A 23,069-nucleotide genomic window follows, 5' to 3' on the forward strand; every position below is an offset into this window, starting at 1 on the left:
AGGGTAGACACGGGGGCTGGCACACACAGAGGGTCCCTAATCCTTTCCAGTGCGCCAGGCGCGCGCGCACACACACACGCGCGCGCACACACACACACAGTCCGCAAGCTCCCTTCACCATCGCCGCAGTCCAGGCCCCCCCCCACCCGCCCCTGCTGCTCCGTTGACCCTGCAGTGAGGGATCTGGGCGGGGCGCAGGGGCGCGCCAGGGTCCGGGTCCGGGTTCGGGGGCGGGGCGCACCTGGGCTCCTCCCCGGGGCGGGCCCGACGCAGCGTCGCCAGCGCAAGCGGCCGCACCTGGCTCAGCAGCAGCAGCGGCGGCGGCGGCGACGGCGGCAGCGGCAGAGGCAGCAGCAGCGGGCCCGGCCCGGGGCGCGAGCGCGGCGCAGCCCAGCCCAGCCCAGTCCGAGCGCGGACCCGGCGCCCGCAGCCCCGGCGCCGCCATGGTGGAGGCGGCGCCCCCCGGGCCCGGGCCGCTGCGGAGGACCTTCCTGGTGCCCGAGATTAAGTCGCTGGACCAGTACGATTTCTCGCGGGCCAAGGCGGCGGCCAGCCTGGCGTGGGTGCTGCGGGCCGCGTTCGGGGGCGCAGGTACCGGGGCTCGGGCGACCGGGGTGGGGGGCGGCGGGCCGGGCGCGGCAGGTGCGGGGGGGGGCGGGGCGCTGGGCCGGGAAGGCCGGGGGCCGTGGGAACAATAGCGCCGGCCGCCGGGGGTCCCCGAGCTCTGGCCCCTGCCGCGCCGGGGCCTCCGAGCTTCCTGCTCGGCCCGGGCGGTGGACTTTGCCCCGCCGGCTGCGGGAGCGCGGTGGGGGTGGGGCCGGCGGCCCAGCTCCGCGCGGGGGTCCCCGGCGTCCAAGCCTCCAGGTGAGCCGGGCAGGGTCTGCGGGCTGGCCGGGTGGGGTCTCCCCGTGCAGACCTCTCGTTCCCGCCTCCCGCACCCCCGGGGCCTTCCCTTGCACGCCTTCTTCTCTTTTACACACATCACGCCCCTGCGAGGATCTCCGCCTCGGTCTCTTCCCCCCCACCACACACCCTGGAGACCCAGACCCCGGCCTCGCTGGGAGGTCTCAAGTGCTCCGGTCTCCACCACCGCACGACCCCCAGGCCCGGACACACACCCGGCGTCGGCCCTGGCCGCGCTGCGGGCGGCGACCGTGGAGCTCTGGGAACCCCCTCTTTCGCCTCCATAGCCCCCTCCAGCGCCTGGCAGCTGTGACTTATGGCCCCGTTTTACTGGGGAGGTTGGCGAGCCCAGCCGAAGGGAAATGGCTAGTCCAAGATCGCCCGGGGTGGGCCCCTCCACCCCCCCCTCCGGCTGCGGGGCCTTCTGCCATTAGAGCAGATCCTTCACTCCCTCCCCGAGGCCCGCTTGCCTGAGAACCCGAGCCACCCGAATGGGGAGGATGCTGTAATCCCGGGTCCCCGGGATTAGAGGCCCTGGACACACTCAGTCCCGGCTTCGGGCAGCTTCACAACCCCAGGCCAGAGCTGGGAGTCAGGGCCTGGCCTTGGAGAAGACAGGGGTTAATTAAGGTCTGGGCCTTACAGCGGGGAGCCGTGGGGGGGGACACCCTTTTCTCCCAGTGGTTCTGCCCACTGGTGTTGGCACAGCCCATCCCCCCTCTCCCTGGCCTTCCCAGATCAACCTGTTCTGGGTGTGGGTCTCGGTGACAGCTGTCCGTCCGTCTCCTGGTTCCGCCCCAGCCTGTCCCTCTTTCTCCCAGACTCTCTCTCTGTCTGCTCCTTTCCATGCATGCATGGCCCACTCGGGGGTCTACCTGCCTGCAGATGTTTGCTTGAGGAAGAAAGAGATTGGGGACTGGACAGCCAGGACAGCCCCAGCCCCAGCCACAGCCCCAGCCCCAGCCCCAGCCCCTCACTCGCAAGGTTACGAGGCTGTAGAGAACTCAACGTGGAGAGTCAGAATTGAATGTGAATCCCAGCTGCACCAGAATGCGAATTATTCCAATTATCTGAGCTTCTGTTTCCCCTTCTGTAAAAGAAGGCGTTCGTTCCCTGATTTATCCATTTTGCAAGTGTTTGTGAAGCAGAGGCACTTACTATGTATACAGCACTGCTCCGGTGATGGAGACCCCAGTTACCCCTTTACAAGGTTGCTGGGAGGCTAAAAAGCCATAGTGACCACAGAATCCTTCACGTGGCATGGGGCGCGCGATACGTGCGAAACAGATGCTCGCTGCTGGTGTGATTGGCGGTGGTATATTTTGATGAATAATATTAACGTTATCCATTATCCCCTGGCCAGGAATCAGAGTAGAAATTATCCCATTTTGAAGAAAGCAAAGCGAACTTCTGATGAGGGGTGTTGGTGAGCTCCCAGTGCCCTGACTCACCCAGTTCTGTTCTTGTTGACCCAGCTTCCTCTGCTGTGTGACACATGGCAGTGGCTGCCTCTACCCTGAGGGTCAAGTTCAATCTGTTCCCTGTTCAGCTCCCCTAAAAAGAGGAGGGGGGCTGAAGGAAATGGGAGCAGAGTTCTACAAGATTCATGAGCTCTGGGGACTCTTGACGGTATGATGCCTATCAGGTGCCGGGCTGAGCGCTTAGGGTGTAGAGGAGATGGCAGGGGATGGATACGGGGCGGAGGGAGATGGGCAGGAAACCAGATCATAGGGAAGCTGGCCAGCAGGGCCTGGGGGAGGAAATTCTTGAAATCTTCCAAGGAGGGAAGAGATCCCACAGGAGGAAAGATCTGAGTCTGGAAGGATGCATGGAAGTTAGACACGGAGAAGAGACGTGTGGGCAAAGGCTCGGAGTGTGGACTGGCAGGGAGTTCTCAGAGAAGAAGATGCAGGTCCCCGGGGTGGCGGTGGGAGATAAGGGAGGTTGGAGGTTGGTGAGACTGAGGACGGCCCTTCAGGTCCCTGGTTGTGGATCCAAGGGTACTGGGGAGCCACAGACCATGTTGGGAACTGACAAATTCAGGTATGCAGTGGCCCTGTGAGAACAGTGATGGCTCAGAGGAAGGGATAGTTCTGGTAAATCCCAGGCACAGGTGTGAGAAGGCTGTGCAGAAATAAAAGCGGAACACAAGCTCGGAGATTAGATAAGAAAGGGTTCCAAGCCTGGCCAACATGGTGAAACCCCGTGTCTACTAAAAATACAAAAAATTAGCCAGATGTGATGGCGCACGCCTGTAGTCCCAGCTACTTGGGAGGCTGAGGCAGGAGAATCCTTGAACCTGGGAGGCGGAGGTTGCAGTGAGCTGAGATCACACCACTGCACTCCAGCCTGGGTGAAAGAGTGAGACTCTGTCTCAAAAAAAAAAAAGAAAAAAAAAAAGGGTTCCACGTTAAACAAATTTGGGAAACACCCCATACGGTTCCTTATGCCTTCAGAACAGCTGCGTGATGTGTGAGGGAAACTTGAGTTCATGTTGGACGTTTTTATCCTGGACACGTTATCTCAACTCTCCAGGCCTTGGTTTTCTCATCTGTACAAGGGATATAATAATAAGTGTTGTAAGGATTCAATGACTGGATGCAGGGAAGGTCACGGTATAAATAAATGGTCGGGTGTGGTGGCATGCTCTTGTAGTCCCAGCTAGTCAGGAGGCTGAGGCAGGAGGATTGCTTGAGCCCAGGAGTTCCAGGGTACAGTGAGCTATGATCATGCCACTGCACATCAGGCTGGGCAACAGAGTGAGACCCTGTCTCAATCTTCCATCCATCCACCCACCCACCCACCCACTCATCCACCCACCCACCCACTCACCCACCCACTCATCTACCCACCAACCCACTCATCCACCCACCTACTCATCCTCCCACCCTCCCGCCTCCCCACCCACCCACCGACCCATCCATCTATCTACCCACCCATCCACCCACCCACCCATCCATCCACCCACCCACCCACCTATCTACCCACCCACCCATCCATCTATCTACCCACCCATCCACCCACCCACCCATCCATCTACCCACCCACCCACCCATCCATCCACCCACCCACCCATCCATCCATCCACCCACCCACCCACCTATCTACCCACCCACCCATCCATCCATCTACCCACCCATCCACCTACTCACCCATCCATCCACCCACCCACTCATCCACCCACCCACCCACTCATCCACCCACCTACCCATCCTCCCACCCTCCCGCCTCCCCACCCACCCACCGACCCATCCATCTATCCACCCACCCACCCACCCACTCACTCATCCACCCATCCACCCACTCATCCACCCACCCACCCACTCATCCACCCACCTACCCATCCTCCCACCCTCCCGCCTCCCCACCCACCCACCGACCCATCCATCTACCCACCCATCCACCCACCCACCCATCCAACTATCTACCCACCCACCCACCCACCCACCCATCCATCCACCCATCCATCCATCCATCCATCCATCCATCCATCCATCCACCCACCCACCCACCCACCCACCCATCCATCCTAGCTATGTTGTAGACTTGTGCTATTCAGTATGGTGGCCACCAGCCAGAGGTGGCTTCTGAGTCACTTAAATGTAGTCAGTCTGAACCAAGATGCACTGTAAATGTAAAATATACTCAGGGTTCCAAAGACTTGGTACAAAAACAAACAACAAAAACCAGTGTAAAATATATTATTAATAATATTTTTATGTTGATTACATGTTAAAATAAGAATTGGATATGTCTTGGGTCAGTATATTACTAAATTCTTATTGTTTGTACATATGTAATGTGGTTACTAGAAAACTTGACGGCTTATGTGGGCTCACATTATATGCATTATATTTCTCTTTTTTTTCTTTTTGAGACAGCGTCTTGCTCTGTGGCCCAGGCTGGAGGGCAGTGGCACGATCTTGGTTCACCACAGCCTCCACCTCCTGGGTTCAAGTGATTCTCATGCCTCAGCCTCCTGAGTAGCTGGGATTACAGGCATGCACCACCACGCCCGGCTAATTTTTGTATTTTTAGTAGAGATGGGGTTTCACCATGTTGGCCAGGCTGGGCACACTGTATTTCTATCAGACAGCAGTGTTCTGCTGTAAATAATGCTCAGTAAACATTTTAGCCAGCTGTGGTAGCACATGCCTGTAGTCCCAGCTATTCAGGAGGCTAAGGTGGGAGGGTCCTTTGAACTCAGGAGTCCAAGACCAGCCTGAGCAACATAGTGAGACCCCCAGCTCTAAAATAAAATAAATGAATAAATAAAAAGAAAGTGGGGCCAGGTGTAGTGGCTCATGCCTGTAATCCCAGCACTTTGGGAGGCTAAGGTGGGTGGGTCACTTGAGGTCAGGGTTCGAGACCAGCCTGGTCAACATGGTGAAACCCCATTTCTACTAAAAAATATGAAAATTAGTTGGGCGTGGTGGCGCACACCTGTAGTCCCAGCTACTTGGGAGGCTGAAGCAGGAGAATCGCTTGAACTTGGGAAGCAGAGGTCTCAGCGAGCTGAGATGGCTCCACTGCACTCCAGCCTGGGTGACAGAGTGAGACTGTCTCACAAAAAAAAAAAAAAAAGAAAAAGAAAATAAGTTTATAGTATAAGGAAGTGGTTCTCAACTGGTGATGATTTTGACACTTAATTGACATTTGGCAGTGTCTGGCGATATTTTTGGTTGTCATTACTCGGGAGGAATGTACTGCTGACGTCTGGTAAGTAGAGACCAGAGATTTTGCTAAATGTCTTACAGTGTACGGTACAGGACAGCATCCCCTGAATACAAAGAATTTTCCAGCCCCAAGTACCAGTGATACAAAGGTGGAAGAACATCGGTCTATAATAAGTGCCTGATACATGTCAGTGTAGCCCTCGCTCAAGGTTTTGGTGTGTGTTGTTTGTCTTTCATCTTAAACGCCCTGAGAAGTCCTGTAGGAAAGAAACACGTGTGATTTTGCTGGTGGGAGCAAGCTGTGCCCAGAGCTGGGGTGATAGAGAGGAGGGTTTGGATTTGGGAGATGTCAGGAGGTTGAAAGCCAAGGATGCATTAAATGTGGGTTGAGGGCGTAAAGAAAGGGAGGGAAGGTGATTTCTCACTGCCTTGGGGGCAGGGAGGAGGGGAGGTGTGGGTGAGATGTTGAGAGTTGTGGGAGATGCCCAGGGCACAGTGGGGGGCTCATGGTTGGGGCTGCCGCAGTTGCAGTCCTCAGGTGGCCCTGGAAGCTGTCACGGGGTAGGGTGGCCTGGGGTGGGGGTGGGGCACGTCCATTTACAAGGAGACGCCTGTGGGAGGAAGGTTTCTGGAAGAAGGAGGTGCTGGGCACAGAGCCCAGGCGAGATATGGGCCCACAGATATGCTTCGGAGGTCCCTGCTGGCCTTGGGGAGGCTGGAAGCCATGAGGGCAGCACCGAGCTCAGGGAAATTGAGGGAGAGTTAGAGCGGGGCTGGGAGGGCAGGGAGGAAGTGAGCCTGAAATACCTCTTCTTTCAAGGAGCCAAGATAGGAGGGGCAAAAAGAAGGCCCAAGTCTGTATGCAGGTGGCGCGTTAAGTGGGACGGTCCAATGTGGTTTTAGAAGGTGGGAAAGGAGCCAGGACAGGGAGGGACGGAAGGCAGCTAAGAGTGCCTGGGTCCTCACGGGTGGAGGAGTCACGTTCAAGTATGTGCTGGGCCAGGCGTGGTGGCTCAAGCCTGTAATCCCAGCACTTTGGGAGGCCGAGACAGGCAGATCACGAGGTCAGGAGATCGAGACCATCCTGGCTAACACGGTGAAACCCCGTCTCTACTAAAACATACAAAAAACTAGCCGGGCGAGGTGGCGGGCTCCTGTAGTCCCAGCTACTGGGGAGGCTGAGGCAGGAGAATGGCGTAAACCCTGGAGGCGGAGCTTGCAGCAAGCTGAGATCCAGCCACTGCACCCCAGCCTGGGAGACAGAGCAAGACTCCGTCTCAAAAAATAAAAAAAAGTATGTTCTGAAGCACTAGAACCCCCCCTCGCCCTCTTCTTTTCTTTTCCTTTTCCTTTTTTTTTTTTTTTTTGTGAGAGTCTTGTTCTGTCACCCAGGCTGGAGTGCAGTGGCGTGATCTCAGCTGGCTGCAACCTCTGCCTCCCAGGTTTAAGTGATTCTCCTGCCTCAGCTGCTCGAGTAGCTGGGATTATAGGCATGCGCCACCACGCCCAGCTCATTTTTGTATTTTTAGTAGAGATCGGGTTTCACCATGTTGCAAAGGCTGGTCTTGAACTCCTGACCTCAAAAGACCTGCCCACCTTGTTTTCCCAAAGTGATGGGATTACAGGCGTGAACCACTGCACCCGGCCCCCACTCTGTTCTTTCAAACACACACACAAAACCCCAATATACAAAACAAGGCTGGGCACAGTGGCTCACCCCTACAATCCCAGCACTTTGGGAAGCCGAGGCAGGTGGATCACTTGAGGCCAGGAAATTCGAGACCAGCCTGAGCAACATCATGAGACTTCCATCTTTACAAAAAATTTAAAAATTGGCTGGGTGTGGTGGCATGCGCCTGCAGTCCTAGCTACTAAGGAGGCTGAGGCAGGGAGGATCCCTTGAGCCTGGGAGTTGCAGGTTGCAGTGAGCCATGATCGTGCCACTGCACTCCAGCAAAAACTCAAACAGAGAAAGCTGTGCAGGTTGGGCGTGGTGGCTTACGCCTGTAATCCCAGCACTTTGGCAGGCCGAGGTGAGCAGATCGCTTGAGGCCAGAAGTTCAAAAGCAGCCTGGCCGAAATGGTGAAACCCTGTCTCTACAACATACAAAAATTAGCCCCGTATGGCAGCATCGCGCCTGTAATCCCGGCTACTCGGGAGGCTGAGGCAGGAGAATCATTCAAACCCAGGAGGCAGAGGTTGCTGCGAGCCAAGATTGCGCCACTGCACTCCAGCCTGGGCGACAGAGAGACTCTTATCTCCAAAAAAACAACACAAAAGCTGTGCAGATTAGAACAAGAGCTGGACGGGTTCCCTGCTGTTGATTTCAGTCATCTCTTCCCTGACCCCTGCCAGGCCCTCCTGGCTTTCTCCTCTCTACTCTCGGTCCTGTGTGGATTTCTGCCCCCAGGCCACCGTCCACCTGGGACTTCCTCACGCCTCTTCCCACTGTCCTATTTAGGGACCTTAGGCTGTCTCTATGATGTGACTTCACCATCTCCCTAAGCCCCAGCCTTTCACATAATCTGCCTCAAGCATGTCCTCAATTTCACCCCTTCACCTCCCATTCCTCCTGCATCCCACCTCAGTCATTCCTCCTCTGTTCCATCTTCCCCCTCAGACCCAGCAAGGCCCCGGCCATCTCCCTCTCTGTCCCTTGCCTCTTCCCTTCAATCACCAGGTTTACATCACTCAACTCCCTTGATGTGCCTGTGGTGTGCCCACCTCCCCTGCTCACCCATGTGCCCCCCTACTCATCTCACCCTGCCTGCAAGGCTGAGAGACGGCGTCCAGTTTGCTGGGTCTAACCTCAGTCCTGGCGTTGAAGAGCTGTTTGGCCTGGGCCAAGGGACTTTCCTTCTCTGTGCCTCAGTTTCCTCCTTTGTAACATGGGGGTTGCCAGTTGGGCCCTGGCTGCCTCCTAGCGTTGACGTAAGGCTCAGTGAGTCTACACTGGCAAGTGCAGGAAGGCTCTTAGGATTGCCGATGTTATTGTCTTTCCTGGGACCTACAAGAGCCAGTCCAGCTGGCCTGGGATTGGGGGTAGCCTCCCCTCCTTTCCACTCTAAGTGCCCGTCAGCACCCTGAGGCACGGTGTTCTCTCCCACCTCCTGGACTTTGCATCTGCAGGCCCCTCTGTCTACAACGCCGTCACCCCTTCCTCCAGCAAACTCCTGCACATCTGTACTCTCCTCCCAGATTCCCTCTCTCCCTTCCCAATGCCTTCCCCCCTGGTCCAGACCCACTCTTAATCCGGGCCATGTGGTCTCTCTCTGTGTGTGTGTGTGTGTGTGTGTGTGTTGTATCTGGTGACCTTGTGTGTGTGTGTGTGTGTGTGTGTGTGTGTGTGTGTTGTATCTGGTGACTGTGTGTGTGTGTGTGTGTGTGTGTGTGTGTGTGTGTTGTATCTGGTGACCCTGTGTGTGTGTGTGTGTGTGTGTGTGTGTGTTGTATCTGGTGACCCTGTGTGTGTGTGTGTGTGTGTGTGTGTGTGTGTGTGTTGTATCTGGTGACCCTGTGTGTGTGTGTGTGTGTTGTATCTGGTGACCCTGACCGTGTGTGTGTGTGTGTGTGTGTGTGTGTTGTATCTGGTGACCCTGACCCCTGTGTTTCCCCTCTATGCCCCCACAGAGCACGTGCCCCCGGAGCTGTGGGAGCCCTTCTATACCGACCAGTACGCGCAGGAGCATGTGAAGCCCCCGGTGACACGGCTGCTGCTCTCAGCCGAGCTCTACTGCAGAGCCTGGCGCCAGGCGCTGCCACAGCTTGAGACACCCCCCAACCCCTCTGCACTGCTGGCCCTGCTGGCGCGGAGGGGCACAGTGCCTGCTTTGCCCGAGCGCCCGGTGCGCGAGGCCGACCTGAGGCACCAGCCCATTCTCATGGTAGGCCCCGCCACTGCCTGTTAGACCACGCCTACCATGCTCATCTCCTTCCCCCAAGCTCCTCCCACTAGGACTGGCTCCTCCTTTCAAGCTTTGTCCATTAAGCCTAGCTCCTCCCATCAGGCTTGGCTCCTCCCCTCAAGCTTTAGCCATTATGCCTAGTTCCTCCCACCAGGTCTGGCTCCTCCCCTCAAGCGCTACCATTAAGCCTAGCTCCTCCTACCAGTCTTGGCTCCTTCCCTTAAGCTCTGTCAATCAAACCTAGCTCCTCCTATCACTCTTGGCGCCTTCCCTTAAGCTCTGTCCATCAAACCTAGCTCCTCCTACCAGTCCTGGCTCCTCCCCTCGAGCGCTGTTCATTAAGTCTAGCTCTGACCCCCAGCCCTGGCTCCTCGCCTCAAGATCTTCCCATCAAGCCTGGCCCCTCCCATCAAACCCAGCTCCCCAAAAAGGCGCCACTCTGGCCCTTGAGGATTTGCGTACACAGCCCACCCTATCCTAAGGCCTAGCATCTGACCTCAAAGTCCCGCCCATTGTGCGTGGCTCCTCCGGGACCCCATTTCTAGTTCCCTCCCTTAAGGCCCCACCCATGAACCACTGGCCCCACGCTCTCAAGCCCCACCCCCCATCAAGTCCCTTCCATCTCCAGGTTCTTCCTTTTCCCAGGCCTTTGGGGGTCAAGGTGCGCCCCCTGCAGCTCTCGGGTCTCACCCTCTAGCCCTTGCCCCCACAGGGAGCCCACCTAGCTGTCATTGATGCCCTCATGGCTGCCTTTGCCTTCGAGTGGACAAAGACCCTGCCAGGTCCCTTGGCCCTGACCAGCTTGGAGCACAAGCTGCTTTTCTGGGTGGACACGGTAGGTGGGGTTGGGCCCGGGGTGGGTTCAGGGACCAGCATTGTCCAGTGGCCAGACCACTGACCCCCTCCCTGCCCTCTAGACCGTCCGGCGGCTGCAGGAGAAGACAGAGCAGGAAGCGGCCCAGCGAGCCTCTCCAGCAGCCCCTGCAGACGGGGCGGCCCAGGCGCAGCCTTCGGTGAGGCCAGGGCATAGAACCATCGGAAGGATGGGGGACTGGAGATCTGGGAGGGCAGGGCGGGGCTGTGCTTCCCGGCCACTCCTGAAGTGGGGAGGGGGCTAGAGGTGACACACTCTCTCTTTCTTCCCCTTTTTCTCAATCTCTCTGTGCCCCACCCGTCCCCTGTGCCGGTACCCGCTGCCCTCCTCTCTGCCTCTCTGGCCTCAGTGCCCTACGCGCTGGTACTGGAAGCTGGTTCCTGTAAGTGGGGCTGTCTGTCCGCCCCGTCTGCCTGCCCTGCTTGTAGCTCTGTCTGTCTGTATGTCTGTTTCTGCCTGCCTGTCTGCACGCCCTCTCATACCTCCCCAAGCTGTGAGCAAAGGAAGTTGGACCCCAGTCCTGGGAGACAGAGAAATCCTCTGTGCACCGAGAAGGGTAGAATCTGGGCCATTAACTGAGAAGGCGGCCCCTCCCCAGCAAACTGATGGGTGGGGACGAACTTCCCCTCCCGTTATTCAGAAGGGCAAACGCTCCCCGTTCCCATTAATGAAGAGGGTGGGACCCCCTGAACCTGTCCCTCTTAACCGAGGTGGGGAGACCGCATAAATTTCTGGAGGGGGGACCTGCAGCCCATCACAAACGTGGATCCTGACCCTAGCAGGCAGGGCACCCTCTAGCCAGTGCAGAAGATAGAATAACCTTCCTGAGATCCCCAGCTTCCCTAGAGAAAAATCCCAGCTTTGAGAGGGAGGAGGAGGCCCATCCCTGAAGCTAGAGGTTGAAATTTCTCTCTTCCCTGAATGAGCTGTGTGACCTTGCAGAAGTATCTAAACCTCTCTGTGCTTCATATAAATTACTCCCATAGTAGATAAACAAGGAGGAAGTGGGGGAGGTTTTGGGCTGGCTGGCGTCCCCACCTTTGCTCACTCCTTCCCCCGACCCTGGGGCCTGGGTTGGGAGGTTCCCTTCCTGCCTACCCGCTTCCTCTGCATCCTCTCCCCAAGCTGGGGGCCTGGGTCTTTTGTGGGAGGAGGACTTCCCGCATAAGAGGGGGTCCCTACTCTGTGGGGTCCCTTGGGGCTGGGAGGAGCTGGGGTTCGCAAAGCCGGCCAGAGCAGTCAGGGAGCTGGACGGCCGGGGCTCAGGACCAGGGTCAGGGCTACCCCCTCCCCCCAAGGTGGGCTTGGGGGCCCAGCAGGTCAGCATCCCTCCGCCTTGCTGATGGCTGCTCCTCTCCCCCCAGCACGCAATTGCCTTCTGTTTGAAGGAGTCGGGGAGCAAACCCCCCATGGTAATGTATCCCCCGCCCCGGGGTCCCAGGAGTCCCTGTCCCCAGCCCCCGCTGCTGGCCTGGCTGCTTGAAGACATCTCCTCTGCCTCTTGCCGCTGCCCCTCCCCTGCTCCAGGCTGGCCCCCCAACTCTGTCTCTGGGACCCCCAGCTTCCCGCCCCCTCATGGCGGAAACCCCAGGCCTCCCCGCCCAGCCTGCATGACCGCTGACCCGGGGGGCCAGCCCGGCCACTCACCTGACCTGGCTCCCATCTGCAGATCCGATACCGCAAGGACCGTGTGGTGGCACGACGTGCCCCCTGCTTCCCGACGGTGACCAGCCTCCAGGACCTGGCCAGTGGGGCCGCACTGGCCGCCACCATCCACTGCTATTGTCCCCAGCTGCTTCGACTTGAGGGTGAGTAAATGGACGTGGACCAGATCTTGTGCAGGGGACTGGATATCCTAAGTCCCAGCCCCCAGGCCCTCTATCCCCAGGTCCGCGAGACCAGTAACGATGCCATGGTCATGAGGGCAGCTTCCGGAATTGGCAGGCCTGAGTTTGTGTCTCTCTCTTCCCCAATTAGCTGTGTGACCTCACGCAAGTGTATAAACCTCTCTGTGCTTCCACGAATTCATTCCTGCAGCAGATGAAACGTATGGAGTGTGGACTGCGTGCCAGACCTTGTTTTAGGCACTGGGGATCCAGCCACAATAGAGACACACTCCCGACCTCACAGATGGCTCTAGCTGGGGGAGAAAGATACTAAGTTTATCCAGAAGTACTTTTTTTTTTTTTTGAGACGGAGTCTCGCTGTGTCTCCCAGGCTGGAGTGCAGTGGCCGGATCTCGGCTCATTGCAAGCTCTGCCTCCCGGGTCCACGCCATTCTCCTGCCTCAGCCTCCGGAGTAGCTGGGACTACAGGCGCCTGCCGCCACCTCGCCCGGCTAGTTTTTTTTGTATTTTTTGGTAGAGACGGGGTTTCACCGTGTTAGCCAGGATGGTCTCGATCTCCTGACCTCGTGATCCACCCGTCTTGGCCTCCCAAGGTGCTGGGATTACAGGCTTGAGCCACTGCACCCGGCCTTTTTTTTTTTTTTTTTTTGAGACAGAGTCTTGTGTTGCCCAGGCTGGAGTGTAATGGCACGATCTTGGCTCACTGCCACCTCCACCTCCCAGGTTCAAGCCATTCTCCTGCCTCAGCCTCCCGAGTAGCTGGGACTACAGCCACATGTCACCACGCCCGGCTAATTTTTGTATTTTTAGTAGAGACAGGTTTCACCATATTGGCCAGGCTGGTCTCGAATTCTTGACCTCAAGTGATCTGCTCGCCTTGGCTTCCCTAAGTGCTGGGATTACTAGCGTAGACCACTGCACCCGGCCCAGAAGTATTTTTTGCATGCTGGGTACTCCTAAAAGCAATGGGTGGTGAGAAAAAACTTTTTTTTTTTTTTTAAACTTTTTTTCTTTTTATTAAAAAAAAAAAATTATAGGGCTGGGTGTGGTGCCTCATGCCTGTAATCCCAGCAGTTTGGGAGGGTGAGGCAGGTGGATCACGAGGTCACGAGTTCAAAACCAGCCTGGTCAGGATGGTGAAATCCTGTCTCTAGTAAAAATACAAAACTTAGCCAGGCGCGGTGGCAGGTGTCTGTAATCCCAGCTACTCAGGAGGCTGAGGCAGGAGAATCGCTTGAACCTAGGAAGTGGAGGTTGCAGTGAGCCAAGACCACGCCATTGCACTCCAGCCTGGGTGACAGAGTGAGACTCCATCTCAAAAAAAAAAAAAAAAAAAAAAATTATATAATAGAGATGGGGTCTTGCTATGTTGCCCACGCTGGTCTTGAACTCCTGGGCTCAAACATCCTCCCACCTCAGCCTCCCAAAGTGCTACAATTACAGGCATGAGCCACCACACCTGGCCCGGAAAAGCTTTTTGAGTTGAGGTCTTGGGGGAGAGTGTTCTAGAAAGATGCAAAGGCCAAAGGCAGTAGTCGCCAACTTTTTGGCTCCAGGGACCGGTTTTGTGGAAGGCAGTTTTTCCACGGATGGAGGCAGGGAGGTGGTTTTGGGATAATTCAAGCACGTTAATCTGTATTATGCACTTTATATCTAATACATTGTAATACAGAATGAAATAATTCTACAACTCACCATCATGGGGAATCAGTGGGAGCCCTGAGCTTGTTCCTGCAACTAGACGGTCCCAGCTGGGGGTGATGGGAGACAGTGACAGATCATCAGGCATTGGATTCTCATAAGGAGGGTGCAGCCTAGATCCCTCTATTGGAACATGCGGGGTTCCAATAGTGTTCGATCTCCTACGAAAATCGGCCGCTGCTGATCTGATGGAGGCGGGGCTCAGACGGGCCTGCAAATAATGGGGAGTGGCTGTAAATACACTCACTGCGGCTCACCTGCTGTACGGTCCGGTTCCTAACAGGCCACGCCCCGGGGGTTAAGGACCCCTGGCCTAAGGATGGTCTATCATAGAATTCACCTCGGCCGGGCGCGGTGGCTCACACCTGTAATCCCAGCACTTTGGGAGGCCGAGACAGGCAGATCACGAGGGGAGGAGATCGAGACCATCCTGGCTAACACGGTGAAACCCCATTTCTACTAAAACTACAAAAAATTAGCCTGGTGTGGTGGCACACTCCTGTAATCCCAGCTACTCGGGAGGCTGAGGCAGGAGAATCACTTGAACACGAGAGGCAGAGGTTGCAGTGACCCGGGATTGTGCCACTGCACTACAGCCTGGGTGACAGAGCAAGACTCAGTCTCAAAAAAAAAAAAAAAAAATTCACCTCTCGAACGGCACCTGGCGGAAGCTGGGTTCATAGGAGGTCTTCGTGTGTGGGGGCTGCTGGTCCCTGGCTTCCCTGGGGCCCGCGTTTTCCTCCTTATAGAGTCGGGGACCCACTCCTCCTGTCCCCACAGAGGTCTGCTTGAAGGACCCCATGTCTGTGGCGGACAGCCTGTACAACCTCCAGCTGGTGCAGGATTTCTGTGCCTCCCGCCTTCCTCGTGGCTGCCCCCTGTCCCTTGAGGACTTGCTGTACGTCCCACCGCCGCTCAAGGTAAGGCCATCCTGGGACCTCCTGGCCCGAGGCGGGCGTCTGGGGCCAGGGGTATCCCGTCTGCTGACCCAGCCTCCCACCTCCAGGTCAACTTGGTGGTGCTGCTGGCCGAGTTGTTCATGTGTTTTGAGGTGCTCAAGCCCGACTTCGTGCAAGTGAAGGACTTGCCCGATGGTCACGGTGAGGCCCTGGGGGCCTGGGGGCTGGGTGGGGGGTGGGTGGGATAGCCAAACCCCACCTGAACTTCTTCTGTGTCCCGCAGCTGCCTCCCCCCGGGGCACTGAGGCCTCCCCACCTCAGAACAACAGTGGCAGTAGGTACGGTCCCCACACCGGGCGAGTCTCTGGCATGTGGGTGGGCGGCGCCATGTCTGCCCTGCTGGGCACTGGGACGCAGCTGGGCGACGCTGATGTCTACCCCCTGGGGAGAGGCGGAGGAGGAGGTGGGGGTCCTGAGGCTGAAATACGTCTCTGTACAGTTCTCCTGTCTTCAACTTCCGCCACCCGCTCCTGTCACCTGGTGGCCCCCAGTCCCCACTCCGAGGATCCACAGGTGAGGAGAGGGTAGGTGGCTTCTGTCCTGGGGGACCCCCCCATCCACTGACTGCTCCAGTGGGCCTCATGTTGTCTCCTCGTGAGCCTTCCAGTAGCCCCTCCATCAGGTCCCCCTTGGGCATCCCAAGGTGACCCCCAGAATGGCCTCCCCAGTGGCCCCACAGTACCCTGTAGTGACAGCAAATGGCCCCGGGTATCTGTTTCTGGAAACCTCTGGTCTCACTAGACCACATGATGAGCCATCAGTGACTCAACCAGTGACCTTGCAGAGGTTGTCCCCAGATGCTGGCTGACCCCACTCAGGGTCCCCAGGGTCCCCATAGTAACCACTCATCGCCTACCCCAGGCTCCCTGAAGTCTTCCCCATCCATGTCCCATATGGAGGCCCTGGGCAAGGCCTGGAACCGGCAGCTCAGGTGAGTGCACCTCATGGGCCAGGGTAGGGGGTGGAGCAGGCTAGGGCGGGGGGTGGGGCCAAGGCTGGTCCCACGGGCTGACCCCTCCCTCCGGCCGCCCAGCCGTCCCCTCTCCCAGGCTGTGTCATTCAGCACCCCCTTTGGCCTGGACAGCGACGTGGATGTCGTCATGGGTGACCCCGTGCTTCTCCGCTCTGTGAGCTCGGACAGCCTGGGCCCCCCGCGCCCCGCGCCGGCCAGGACCCCCACCCAGCCACCCCCGGAGCCTGGTGACCTGCCCACCATCGAGGAGGCTCTGCAGATCATCCACAGTGCCGAGCCCCGGCTCCTCCCAGATGGGGCGGCCGACGGCAGCTTCTACCTCCACTCCCCTGAGGGGCCCTCCAAGCCATCCCTGGCCTCCCCCTACCTGCCTGAGGGGACCTCCAAACCACTCTCCGACAGGCCCACCAAAGCACCAGTGTACATGCCACACCCCGAGACCCCCTCAAAGCCATCTCCCTGTCTGGTGGGGGAGGCATCGAAACTGCCAGCCCCATCCGAGGGGTCCCCGAAGGCGGTGGCTTCGTCCCCAGCAGCCACCAACTCCGAGGTGAAAATGACCAGCTTTGCCGAACGCAAGAAACAGCTGGTGAAGGCAGAGGCTGAGGCTGGAGCGGGGTCCCCCACATCCACTCCGGCCCCGCCGGAGGCCCTGAGCTCGGAGATGAGTGAGCTCGGCGCCCGGCTGGAGGAGAAACGCAGAGCCATTGAGGCTCAGAAGCGACGGATTGAGGCCATCTTTGCCAAACACCGTCAGCGGCTGGGCAAAAGCGCCTTCTTGCAGGTGCAGCCGCGGGAGGCCTCCGGGGAGGCAGAGGCGGAGGCCGAGCCAGGCTCAGTCCCTGGTGGGGAGCGGCCGGCGGGTGAGGGCCAGGGTGAGCCGACCTCACGGCCCAAGGCAGTGACTTTCTCGCCAGACCTGGGCCCGGTGCCCCCTGAGGGGCTGGGGGAATACAATCGAGCGGTCAGCAAGCTGAGTGCCGCCTTGAGCTCACTGCAGCGGGACATGCAGAGGCTCACGGACCAGCAGCAGCGGCTTCTGGCCCCGCCGGAGGCCCCTGGACCCGCCCCACCACCCGCTGCGTGGATCATCCCTGGCCCCACGACAGGGCCCAAAGCTGCATCCCCTAGCCCCGCCCGGCGGGTCCCAGCCACCCGGCGCAGCCCTGGGCCCGGGCCCAGCCAGTCACCCCGCAGCCCGAAACACACGCGGCCGGCGGAGCTGCGGCTGGCACCCTTGACCAGGGTGCTCACGCCACCCCACGACGTAGACAGCCTCCCCCACCTGCGCAAGTTCTCGCCGAGCCAGGTGCCCGTACAGACGCGCTCTTCCATCCTCCTGGCAGAGGAGACGCCCCCCGAGGAGCCGACTGCCCGGCCAGGCCTCATCGAGATCCCTTTGGGCAGCCTGGCAGATCCCGCTGCCGAGGATGAGGGAGACGGGAGCCCTGCTGGTGCTGAGGATTCCTTGGAGGAGGAGGCGTCTTCAGAGGGGGAGCCCCGGGCGGGGCTGGGGTTCTTCTACAAGGTGAGTCCCCGAGCAGGTGGCTGGAGGGGCCTGGGCCTGGGCCTGGGCCTGGGGCGGGGGTGGGGGGTGCTGGACAGATGCATTGTTGGATGAATAGGGCTTTACTGAAGGGTGGGTGGGTGGGTGGGGGATGGATGGGGAACCAGGTGTGAGTGGACAGAAGAGGTGTGAGTGGCTGGGTAAGGCCTCCATGGGTATAGGGACAGGGACATTTGCATGGTGGGGGGCAGGTATGTGGGGTAACAGGGGCCTCAGATGGGATTTGACGTTGTCTGTTGGGTTAGGACTTCCACAAGGGGCTGTAGGGGTGCAGTGGGGTGAGAGGTCCTCCCTCTGTGGCTTAACGAGTGAGGCCCTCAGGTATGTTTGGGGGTGAGGGGTTTCCAGTGGGGGCTGGCCCAGTCATCTCCCTCCCAAACAAGGTATGGGTGGCCGGACAAGGGGGATAGATAGATGTGGGGAGGAGTGGAGAAACAGGGAGGAGTGATGGATAGACAGATGGATGAGTGGCTGGTTGCATGGGTGGGTGATGGACAGATGGACGGACAAGACCAGGATCTTCAGGGCATCTTCTTTTTCATCCTCTCCTTCACCCCCTCACCCCCAGCACGTTCCTTTCCTGGCCCTTCCCTGTGTCCACTGTCTCTCCATTCCCATGGCTCTCCCAGCTGGGGCCACCACCGTGTCTCATCTGGACACCTAGGATCACCTTCCGACTGGCCTCTGCTGCCCGCCTCCATCCCGAGCCATTTTCCACTGAGCAGTGGACTGCTCCCCTTACCCTTGCTTTTAGAATGAAAGTCCTCCCCAGGGCTTTGGGCTATGCTCATTTTTTTTTATTTTTTATTTTTTGAGACGGAATCTTGCTCTGCGGCCCAGGCTGGAGTGCAATGGCGTGATCTTGACTCACTGCAACCTCCATCTCCTGGGTTCAAGTGATTCTCCTGTCCCAGCCTCCTGAGTAGCTGGGACTACAAGACTACGCCACCATACCCAGCTAACTTTTGTATTTTTAGTAGAGACAGGGTTTTGCCATGGTGGCCAGGCTGGTCTCAAACTCGTGACCTCAGGTGATCCACCAGCCTTGGCCTCCCAAAGTGCTGGGATTACAGGTGTGAGCCTGACTTAGTCCTGCGCCACTGTCCTCAGCTCTGTGTCCCAGCCACACTGGCCCCCCTGTACTTCCGTGCCCCTCAATAGGTTTGTTCCAGCCTCAGGGCCTCAGCACTAGCCGTCGCATCTGCCTGGAACGTGCTGCTCCATACCCCTGTATGCCTACCTAGTTAAGTTCTGATCATTCTACAGGGTAGTTCCTCCGGGAAGCCTTCCTGGGTGTCCAAAGCCCAGGCCAGGGTCCTCCCACAGTGTAGTGTGTCTGCCCAACACGAGCTTTTGCTGGCACTCACTGCTTTCTGCTGCCTTTGTCTTCCCCATTGGGTTAAGCACTGCGTATGTGAGCAGCACCCAGTGTGCCCCATCCCTGTATGTGTCCCAGTACTTAGTGTGGCTGTGCATACAGTAGGCACCAACTAAGTGTATTTAGAACAGTGATGAAAACGAAAGCATAGGTGGGTGGCAGGCAGGCTGGGTGGATGGAAGATGGGCCTCCAGCCATGCTGGGGGAGGGGGTGGCTAGCTAGACTCGGCATCTGTCCCCAGGATGAAGACAAGCCTGAGGATGAGATGGCCCAAAAGCGGGCCAGCCTGCTGGAGCGGCAGCAGCGGCGAGTGGAGGAGGCGCGGCGGCGCAAGCAGTGGCAGGAGGCGGAGAAGGAACAGCGGAGGGAGGAGGCCGCGAGGTGAGACCGGGCCTGCCCAGGTCGGCTGCTCCTTGGCCTGTCTACCACCGCGGACCCCGTGAGTGGTTCTGATGCCGATTCCCTGTGATCTGCAGGTTGGCCCAAGAGGAGGCCCCTGGCCCAGCCCCACCTGTGTCCGCAGTCCCCGTAGCCCCGATGGCGACCCCAGCCCCTGCTGCCCGGGCTCCAGCCGAGGAGGAGGTGGGTCCCCGGAAGGGGGACTTCACACGGCAGGAGTACGAGCGCCGGGCCCAGCTGAAGCTCATGGACGACCTCGATAAGGTGCTGCGGCCCCGGGCTGCGGGGTCCGGGGGCCCAGGTCGGGGCGGGCGGAGGGCCCCCCGGCCTCGCTCTGGCTGCTGTGATGACTCGGCCTTGGCACGAAGCCCAGCCCGCGGCCTGCTGGGTGAGGACCCTTGAGGGACGGGGCCTGCCCAGTGCCCTTTCCGGGGCTCACTGGGTGAGGCCCCCGTGGGTAAGGGGGGAGGGGGAGGGAGATGTAAGCAGGGGTACAGGGAGGGGACGGGTATGTGGGGTGACAGGGGGCCTCTGGGTGTCTCTTGGGTAAAGACTTCCATAGGGGGCTGGGCGCGGTGGCTCATGCCTGTTATCCCAGCACTTTGGGAGGCTGAGGCACGTGGCTCACAAGTCAGGAGTTCAAGACCAGCCTGGCCAACATGGTGAAACCCCATCTCTATTAAAAATACAAAAATTAGCCGGGCATGGTGGCACGCCTGTAGTCCCAGCTACTTGGGAGACGGAGGCAGGAGAATCGCTTGAGCCTGGGAGGTGGAGGTTGCGGTGAGCCAAGATTGCACCATTGCACTCCAGCCTGGGCGACAGAGCGAGACTCCGTCTCAAAAAAAAAAAAAAAAAAAGACTTCCATAGGGATGTGGGGTACAGTGGGGTGAGGGGTCTTTCTTCTGTGGCTTAATGGATAAGAACCTTTGGGAATATGGGGTGAGGTGTTGCCAGTAGGGGCTGACCCAGTGCTGCTCCCTACCACCTGCTGGGCAGAGCATCCTCCCTCATAGGGGGCCCTCCATTGGGGGGCTGCAGAGGGCCGACGGGTCTTGGGCAGGGCTGACTCCTCCTGTGTTCCCCCCAAAGCCTGCTGGACCGGGTGTTGTGGAGGGCAGGGGGCTTCTGGTGGGCACTGACCTGCACTTTCTGTCCCCAGGCTCTCGGCTGAGCAAAATCTATTCCCAGTCCACCCTGTCACTGTCCACTGTGGCCAACGAGGCCCACAATAACCTCGGGGTGAAGAGGCCCACGTCTCGGTGAGTTCAGCCTGCAAGGCCGGGGGAGGGGGGGTCATGTGCTGGGTGGCCTCTCAGAGCCTGGGAGGTGTGCAGGCATCTGGGTGAACCTACAGGGCGGTATGGCTCGAGAGTATGGATATGCCATGAAGAGATGGAGGGACGCCTGTGGGCACATGTGCATGGGGGATAGTCTGTACCTGGCAGACAGGACCCAAGTGTGTGCCTCGGTGCACCTGAGTGCCGGGTGTTCCTGAGGGAGGAGGACAGGATGGGGCGCTGCATGGACTTGTAGTGTATACCGCCTCCTCTGCAGTGTGTGGGGCCCACCTTTTCATTTTTTTTTTTGAGAGGGAGTCTCACTCTGTCGCCCAGGCTGGAGTGCAGTGGTGCAATCTTGGCTTACTGCAACCTCCGCCTTCTGGGTGCAAGCGATTCTCATGCCTCAGCCTCCCGAGTAGCCGGGGTTACCTGTGCCTGTAGAGATGAGGTCTCACCATGTTGGCCAGGCTGGCCTCAAACTCCTGACCTCAACTGATCTGCCCGCCTTGGCCTCCCAAAGTGCTGGGATTACAGGCGTGAGCCATGATGCCCAGCCATGGCCCTTCTTTTCCTTGGCCCCTCTTCACCTCGGGAAGCTTCCCATCTCTGACCTCACCTCCATCCCATCCTTCCCCCACGGCAGGGCTCCCTCCCCGTCGGGTCTCATGTCCCCAAGCCGCCTGCCTGGAAGCCGCGAACGGGACTGGGAAAATGGCAGCAATGCCTCCTCCCCAGCATCGGTGCCCGAGTACACAGGTGAGCGGGGGCTCTGGGTGATGTGGGGAGCAACAGGTGTCCACCTCCATGGCCCCTGCTCATTCCTGCTGTCCTCCGCCGCCCCCCTCCCCGCCCCGCCCCCGCCTCACTCTCTAGGTCCACGGCTGTACAAGGAGCCCAGCGCCAAGTCTAACAAGTTCATCATCCACAACGCCCTGTCACACTGCTGCCTGGCGGGCAAGGTGAACGAACCGCAGAAGAACCGCATTCTGGAGGTGAGCCCGCCCACATGTGGGAGTTGGGGGCTGGCGGGTGGGTAGGTGGCCTGGCTTGGCCGGCTGACCATTTCCGGCACTCCTGCCCAGGAAATCGAGAAAAGCAAGGCCAACCACTTCCTGATCCTCTTTCGCGACTCGAGCTGCCAGTTCCGGGCACTCTACACGCTGTCGGGGGAGACGGAGGAGCTGTCGCGGCTGGCGGGGTACGGGCCCCGGACCGTCACGCCCGCCATGGTGGAAGGCATCTACAAGTACAACTCGGACCGCAAGCGCTTCACCCAGATCCCCGCCAAGACCATGTCCATGAGCGTCGATGCCTTCACCATCCAGGGACACCTCTGGCAGGGCAAGAAACCCACCACTCCCAAGAAGGGCGGCAGCACCCCCAAATAGCCCCACCCGGGCAGTCCATGGGCCGGGCCCTGTGTGCTGTGGCCGCCGCCCCCCCGGAGGACAGTCGGTCGGTATTCCTGGGTCCTGTCTGTCCCCAGCCGTGTCTGGGTGGGGCTGGAGTCTCCACCCTCTGACTTTGAGTCCAGTCCTGCTGTGGGGGCTGAGCTGGGAGGTTCAGGGACTCAGGGCTCAGCTCAGTCCCCTTGTCTGTCCTCCCCCACTTCTTGAATAAAATAATTTAAAGAGAAGTTGAGCCTTGTCCCCTCCGAGGCTGGCCAGGGTCCCACACTCCCTGGCTACGTTTTCAGTCTCCTGTTCTTTCTCGAACCCACTCGTGTCTTCAACCCCCATAATCCCCTAAAGCAGCTTCAGCCAGGGTCTGAGGGCCCCACCTTCCTGCCATCACCCCTAGCCCCCCAACCAGGGCTGTTTCGAAGCTGCCTCTTAACTGATCTCTCGGGCTCCAGGCTTCCGACTGGCCCTGCAGCCTCGGCCACCCCCACTTGCTGGATTCTCCTCTTCTGTGTGGCTGTTACTAGCCCTAACCAGTGTTTGGCCTGGGGCCAACTTCTAACTTAATCTTGTCTACCCTGGCCAGCCTGGTGTTTTCAGGCCTGGCATCTACCTCTGGGCCAGCGATTCCAGGTTTGAGAGCTGACAATCCGGTTGCCCCCCTTGGCATTGCCTGGGTGTCTCAGATGCAAAGCCTGCCCTGCAACCCAGGCTGGCACTGGCTTCCCAGCTGCCGCCCAGTTCTACGAAGCTCGGCCCTCCCCTCCTGTCTCACTCACTTCTCTCCAGCCCTGTCACCTCCCTGCAAAGTCCAAGCCAATGGCCTGGGCCTCCCCATGTCCCCAGCTGCCTCCTGCCCACACAGCAGCCTGTGTAACCCGTTCGAAGCACAAATCTGATTATATCCCTTGATGCTTAAAACCCCTTAATAGCCTAGAGTCCACTAATGGCTTCCCAGGCTTAGGACTAAGGACCACGCCCTGGTCTGGGGCAGTGCACGAGGTCTGGCACCCAGCCCCCCTCCAGGCACAGAAGCGTCTTACTAATCAGTTCCCAGAGCTGGGCCAGAGCCTGCCTGACTCCAAGACTCGAGGGCAAGGGCCAGTCCCTGGTGGGGAGCAGAGAGCGGGTGCCACCCCAGGGAGGGGGTAGCTGCCTGGCGCCACACAAAGCCTCTGAGAGGCAGGGGCTAGCAAGACCT

At 58.9% G+C, this 23,069-nt stretch overlaps 1 protein-coding gene across 7 annotated transcripts; it reads left to right on the forward strand.

Moving 5' to 3' along the window:
- Positions 1 to 293: 293 nt before the first annotated feature.
- CAMSAP3 (calmodulin regulated spectrin associated protein family member 3) lies at positions 294 to 22,104 on the forward strand. Of its 7 annotated transcripts, none has more exons than XM_028839071.2 (19): positions 294 to 591; positions 9,211 to 9,464; positions 10,198 to 10,320; positions 10,403 to 10,498; positions 10,709 to 10,741; positions 11,724 to 11,771; positions 12,029 to 12,167; positions 14,688 to 14,827; positions 14,914 to 15,007; positions 15,090 to 15,144; positions 15,306 to 15,379; positions 15,728 to 15,797; positions 15,900 to 17,367; positions 19,027 to 19,166; positions 19,262 to 19,572; positions 20,348 to 20,447; positions 21,112 to 21,224; positions 21,342 to 21,460; positions 21,551 to 22,104. In XM_028839071.2, the coding sequence occupies exons 1-19, from the start codon at positions 444 to 446 to the stop codon at positions 21,854 to 21,856; spliced, it is 3,831 nt and encodes a 1,276-aa protein (XP_028694904.2). In that variant the 5' UTR covers positions 294 to 443; the 3' UTR covers positions 21,857 to 22,104. The 7 variants fall into 7 exon arrangements, with proteins under 7 accessions (XP_028694904.2, XP_028694908.2, XP_028694907.2 ...); XM_028839074.2 differs by having other exon boundaries at positions 304 to 591; positions 15,951 to 17,367; XM_028839073.2 differs by lacking the exon at positions 11,724 to 11,771 and having other exon boundaries at positions 304 to 591.
- The last annotated feature ends 965 nt before the right edge of the window (positions 22,105 to 23,069 follow it).

This window comes from Macaca mulatta, chromosome 19 (genome assembly GCF_049350105.2).
Source record: "Macaca mulatta isolate MMU2019108-1 chromosome 19, T2T-MMU8v2.0, whole genome shotgun sequence".
Lineage (NCBI taxonomy): Eukaryota > Metazoa > Chordata > Mammalia > Primates > Cercopithecidae > Macaca > Macaca mulatta.